The sequence below is a fragment of the Rhamphochromis sp. 'chilingali' genome, assembly GCF_963969265.1.
Source record: "Rhamphochromis sp. 'chilingali' genome assembly, chromosome: 13".
Taxonomy (NCBI): domain Eukaryota; kingdom Metazoa; phylum Chordata; class Actinopteri; order Cichliformes; family Cichlidae; genus Rhamphochromis; species Rhamphochromis sp. 'chilingali'.
This window is the reverse complement of record NC_137940.1, coordinates 7,300,803-7,306,802: the sequence shown is the minus strand read 5'-3', so window position 1 is coordinate 7,306,802 and position 6,000 is coordinate 7,300,803. Positions and strand designations below refer to the sequence as shown.

Here is a 6,000-nt window from a genome sequence, read left to right as displayed (position 1 = left end):
TTTTTTTCTTCTCTTTGACATCACCTCCCAACCAAGTGTAGCAGATGGCTCCCTGTCCCTGAGCTTGGTCCTGCTGGAGGTTCATTACCACTTCACAGTGTCACCAAGTGCTTTCTCAAACAGAACTATCAGGCCATCTGTATTTTCTCTATTATAGCAGAGATTTTATCTTCCCGTGTGAAACAGTTTTAGGTGATATATAAAAATATAATAAAATCAAGTTGGTTTAATTCAGACTGACGACCTGTCCAGGGTGTACCCTGTCTCTCACCCTCTGGCAGCTGGGATAGGCGCCATCTACTACAGTTTCCTTGTAGTACAACTTTAATTGTTCTGCAAGTTTTTATTTAAATTACTTTAACTGGTAACCTCTCCATTATCAAGTAAATATTGACAGTAAAAAAAGGAAATCAAATTACCCAGGAATGTACTTCATTAGTTAGTTTATACAGCTCATTGATACAGTAATATTAGAAATATTAACTCATATTCCAGTACAGCTTTTCCAAAGCAAATAGTAAGAATTTTACAGTATGTACAAGTGTGGTATGCAAACTTAATTCAAGCTAATTCAAGCTAATGTTATCACGGAAATGATGAATAAGTATGAGAACTTCTACTGATCATAAGTGCCAAAAAATTATGCTAAAGTCTTCGGTTTAACCTGCAAAATATTATTTCTGTTTTATTTTGTCCGTTTAGATACTGGTATCCCTTGATTATGCAAGATGAACATATGAGGTTTTTATGGCTTCACACAGTGACTGTGGCTTCACAGACCTCTCGTTGCCAAGGTATGCAGGCTGAGGTTTCTAGAAATCACACTCCCCCTGGCTTAAATTGCTATGTCAATACCAGACATTCCCAAACATTTAACCTCCCATGAAAAGACTTCAGGCAAGACTGTGCACATTTGGGAGAGACAGAAAATGGTTTGACATTATTTTAAGGAGTATTTTGTCTTTTTATTTAAGTAGGCATTTTATATTGAGAAGGAGAGGTAATTTCAATATGGCTATAATAGGAAAAAAAAAACCCAAGTGAAATTACAAGTTACAGGAAAAGAAATAAAAATCGAGAAACTAATATTCTACATATTATATCTGTCTCAATAGGCTTGAACGCTTACACAAATTTCTCCAAAAGCGATAGATCAAAAACTGTTCATTGAGTATGTTTTTGTTGAGCAGCAAGCATCTATATGAAGAATCTATGGGACAAGTATTTACTGTATGTGACTGCAGAAAAGCTGAACTAATTCCAGTTTTTCTGTATCAGCAATCATAATCCCGCACCATAGTAAATAGAAATGTGCAAACACTTGACCAGGAGTTGTTGCAGAACTCCTCTGCTCTCTTCCTGTTATCAGCTTGACAGGATTTTACAGCTTTGACTGGAGAAGTTGGGGTATACAGTGGAGAAGTCTTCACCCTCTGTGTTACATTCAGTCTGAAATGAGCCTCTCTGGCAGCTCTTCTGCACATACCTGCCCTGACAAAAGCACTGCTGTCCTGGCAGAGACTGTTTAGCTTCTTCAGCTCCCTGCCGATCTGCTTCCAGTAAAGTTTAACATTTGAGGCATACTCAGGACAAGCAGTAGGTCTGGCAATATACTCGCAGCTGAAGCTCCTGTCCTCCTTCTTGCACGTGATGCTGAGAATGACGATATCTTCACCTGTTGCAACCCAAGCACATTCAAACTTGTCTTTGGTGACCACTTTGCCTCTCATGAGCTGTGCAGAGACGGGCTTTGTTTGGCGGCCCACTTTTGCTCCCGACCTATTCTTGTGCTGTCCTTTGTCCATGCCTCGTCCCCTCCGTCCACCGCTCTTTTGGCAGCTACCCAACATCACCTGATAGGAAACACAAGCCAAGACCAGGAGGATGGTGACGTTTGTGAGGAGAGCCATGAAATCAGTAGAACACAACCTGCCAAAGGATTAAATCAGATTTAGATATTTGACCTTAAAACCCTTTAATTTCCCTTTGGAGAAAGACATGTCTTAATCCCTCCGTTAAACTAACATTTCAAATGGAAACTGAATGTTGTGGGAATAGTTTTGGCTTTAGACAGCACAAAACAGCATTAAGTATTTTTTGTACAGCACATTCAAGACAATTTCAAGTCAAAGAGGTATTTTGAAGAACAAAAAGAAGAATGCAAAGATGCAATCTAAAAAATATTCCATAAACGGAATTTTGAAAAAAACATGGAGCACATGCACCTTTTAGTTTGACTTTAAGAAAGGAAGAGGTTTAAAAACTGTTAAAAAGAAGCACAGATTTAAATACTGATTAAAAAATAAAAATGTAAATGCATCATATTACAATTGTGATGGTGCAATTATCCCTTGATTATGCAGTTATGCAACTATATCGCCTACAGTATAACTACAACAGTTATAAACAAAATACAGACTAGTAAATATTGGAAATAGAAATAAAGACAATGTGTTTAACAGGTATTTTATAAATAGTGAACCTGGCAACAAGGATTTCACAGAATGCATTTTACAAAAACTTAACTGTGAGCACATTAAATATATACTAGGCTGATGTAAGTAGCACACCCCAAATATTATTGCCAGATTAGGGTGCAGCTTAAGTTGTGGTGCTTTTCCTTACCTGAAGTTTTTAGAGAAACTTCGGTTTGCAGTCCTCACACATGAGAGTGTTGCCCTTACTTGCAGATTGCAATATGCTGCCACATAATCACCCCTCCCCTTCAAATATATACACTTGCACTCACACGCTCAGTCACACACCCTCACACACACACAGCATGACTGAAGAGCTTATAAAGTTTATTGAGGTCTCGAATAGATTAGGGATACTTTGAACCTGGTACCTGTGTCATCAAACTAAACTGTGTGTGTGTGTGTGGGGGGGGGAGACATTTAAAATTACATGGCTGATAGAAAATGAAATTACCCTAATACATAATAAAAACTTTTTATAAACACTGTCAATTTAGAACCAAAACTTCATCAACCCACAAGTGATACAAGTGTTAAACTTGTTTGCAGCTTCTATGGACCTGAATAATCATGAGCACTTGCAAGGCTTATGTTAAGCTCCCAAAACTAAAAGTTATCTGTTGTTCCAGATTTTCTGCTTCAAGTTCCACCTGCTTTAGAATAATCGAAGTTCATATTTTAAACAAATGCAAATAACCTGGAGTCTTAAAGGACCTTCACAGGGCCAACTGTAAGTGCACCGTGCCAGAGATGAAATGGCTTTGAATATCTTGAAAGGAGCCAGATGTTTCTGCTGGATAAAACTGCTGATTGATTGAACTTAGTCTCAAAGCACCAAACACCTAATGGTCATATACGGTACAGTAGACGAGTCATATGGCTTAAAAATATTAAACTGCACACTGCCATAAGACATAACACCCTAGACAACTCATTTTCACAAATACTGCTGCTTGCAGTTTTATTATCTAATATTTTTAATCAGGAATGTTAATGAAATGGCATTAATCAGCACATAGAGATTGAAAATGGTTATTTAATAAAACATTTTCACATTTATACATATTTTGGGACAAATACACCAGCATGGAAAACCAGAGCAAAAAAAATAAAACAATCCCCCAATAATTCTGAAGGTAATATTGAGTGATGCAAACAGATAATATGCAAGTAATAAACATAATAAACATACATTATATGTTAAAGCAGTATCATTCAGTACAGGTTGTTCATGCAAAACATTTGTCATTACATAGTCAAGTGAGACCTTTAAGTTCTTCCAGCTTGGCTCTTAATGGAGGCTGATAATTGTTGGTTTGAGTGAGAGGAGTACTTGAAAGTCACTGTAATAGCACAGCTTGCCCTGAAGAGGGTGTTACAGTTCTACAACAGGCTAACAAACTCCTCGTTTGGAATTTTCCTCCAAGGGCTGCTTGAGCCAGACGCCAAGTTATTTTCATTAGCGGTTAAAAGCTGTGAATATAACACATAATGTGTGCAAGGTGGAAACTGGGTGCATAGGCAATATAATTAGGAGCAGCAAAATAAATAAATAAAAAAAATGCTGGAATCTAACTTAATTAAATAGCCTCATTCTAGATTAGTTATAAATGAATATTTTTTTAAAAAGTGTTGCATGTTAACAAACAGGCCCAGTACTGCTGCTCACCTTTCTGGTTAATTACGAAACAAACCAATGAAGAACGAGCAGATGCCCTGCAGCGACCTCCAGCAATTCTGCCGAGCCATTCTTTTAGCGTTGCTCTCAACAGCAGGTGTTGTTGGTGGTGGTTGAGTACTAGTTTCCTGAGTGGTCTTTTCTTTTTGTGGCTCTTGAATGGATTTTGCGTCAGCTTGTCTTGTTGGTGTAGGCCGACGTTGAGGTCTTGCTACTTTCCTAGAAGAAGCCTCTGCTCGTGACTGGGAGAATGAAGATGATGAGAAGACCATCTGAGAGTCATCAGTTGCCTTCCTGCACATGTGAGGTTTAATCTGTCTTGGTGCTTGGCAGGCATTGTCCAGCTTTCTCAGATTCCACATCATCTGCACGAAATAGTGTCGAGGATTTTTGTTGTAAGGGGTGCAGGTGTGAGGCTTGCCTATGTAGTCACACCAGTAAGAGCGCTTGTTCCTCTGGCATGACAGTCTCAGCCTCGTGAATTCCCCTTGACCGGTGACAATCATGGTGCATGAGTCTTTAGCCTTGGTGCTGAATTTGATAGGTGGATCCCAAATGCTTTGACCCCTTTCAGTCTGAGCCTCAGCTGGCCAGAGGCAGCAGGCGAGCAGCAGAGCAGCGGTCTGGGCCCACATAGTTTCCAATGGGTGCTAAATGTGAAACTACTGGAAATGAGCGTCCCTCCTGCTTTTTATTGGCCAAGCAAAGAAGGAATTCAGGTTCCAAAAAAAAAAAGAAAAAAAGAAAACAACCCAGTAGACTAAAAGAGGCCAGCTCCATGGGAGGAGGAGAGTGGCCTTACCAGTTACAGCTGCCAGAAAAAGGAAAGCGCTACGTGCAAAACGATGCTGACACATGTAGGTGTTCTGTTTAAAAAAGAAAAAGAAAAGTACATCCTCTCATGCATGTAACCACTTCTCAGTCATGTTAAATTTACCTCATGGAAAAACATCTTAGTTTCACTTGTTAATAAAAGTTCATTGCAGAATGCAGGCTTAAAATGTCTTGCTTGCTGTAGAAAACAGTAATAACTCTTAACGATGTAGTGCAACCTATTTTCCTAAAAGATCTAAAGTATAAAGAGAAGTGTGAGAAGCCACTCAGACATTGGTCATAAAGTGTATTATGAGTGTCTTTAAGAGGCTTTATTTTCTGGGTCCATCTGTATCTGCATTGAGAGTGCTGTCAGTGATAGAAGAACAAGACATGGTACTCAAAGAATCTATACAGGCAGTATAACTTCCAGGGTTTTAGTGTTTTGAGACTAAGAAGCAATATATCATTGATCTGCATTTAGACCACAATTTTAGAATAGCTAAAAATTATATTCAGTTGTGAATTTTCCATCAGTAATTTGTCTCAGTTTCTAGATGCAAGAGATGAAACTCTTCAGCTATAGTGCCGGTTGGTGCCAAACACAATATTAGCAGTTTCTTCTTAAAATATTCACTACCCTTCCCTGTGAATGTTTCCATTTCCCTGAAATATCAGCATGTTCATTCCCACACTTGAAAATCATAATATGTGGGCTGCCCACTGTGCGTAACGACAGTGATATCAGAGCTCAATTTTGTCCTGTAAAGGCAAAAGTATGGTGGCCAGGTGAGCTCACTACACTATAAGGAAACATCATTAATTTTTCATTGAATGTGCAAAATACAACATAACCAAATAAATAAAATCTATTTATTTAGGAAATGGAGTAACACCTGCAAATTGCATGTGGCAGAGCGATACTCGTCAGTGGTGCTGAAAAACAATGAAAAAATGTCTTTTGTGTTTCCTGAAAAATTTTCCATTGTGTTCTTTATAGTTGCGCTGTGTATATTTTAAAACTATGTCCCC

The 6,000-nt window shown here is 38.5% G+C and overlaps 2 protein-coding genes across 2 annotated transcripts; both read right to left on the bottom strand.

Moving 5' to 3' along the window:
- Positions 1-1,274: 1,274 nt before the first annotated feature.
- On the bottom strand, positions 1,275-1,910 carry fgfbp1a (fibroblast growth factor binding protein 1a; the record flags this gene model as incomplete). Its single annotated transcript, XM_080901463.1, has 1 exon — positions 1,275-1,910. One exon carries the CDS (start codon positions 1,908-1,910, stop codon positions 1,275-1,277), a length of 636 nt encoding a protein of 211 aa, XP_080757589.1.
- Positions 1,911-4,154: 2,244 nt separating this feature from the next.
- Positions 4,155-4,790, bottom strand: fgfbp2a (fibroblast growth factor binding protein 2a; the record flags this gene model as incomplete). The annotated part of the gene is made up of 1 exon (XM_080900501.1): positions 4,155-4,790. The coding sequence occupies one exon, from the start codon at positions 4,788-4,790 to the stop codon at positions 4,155-4,157; it is 636 nt and encodes a 211-aa protein (XP_080756627.1).
- Positions 4,791-6,000: the final 1,210 nt, after the last annotated feature.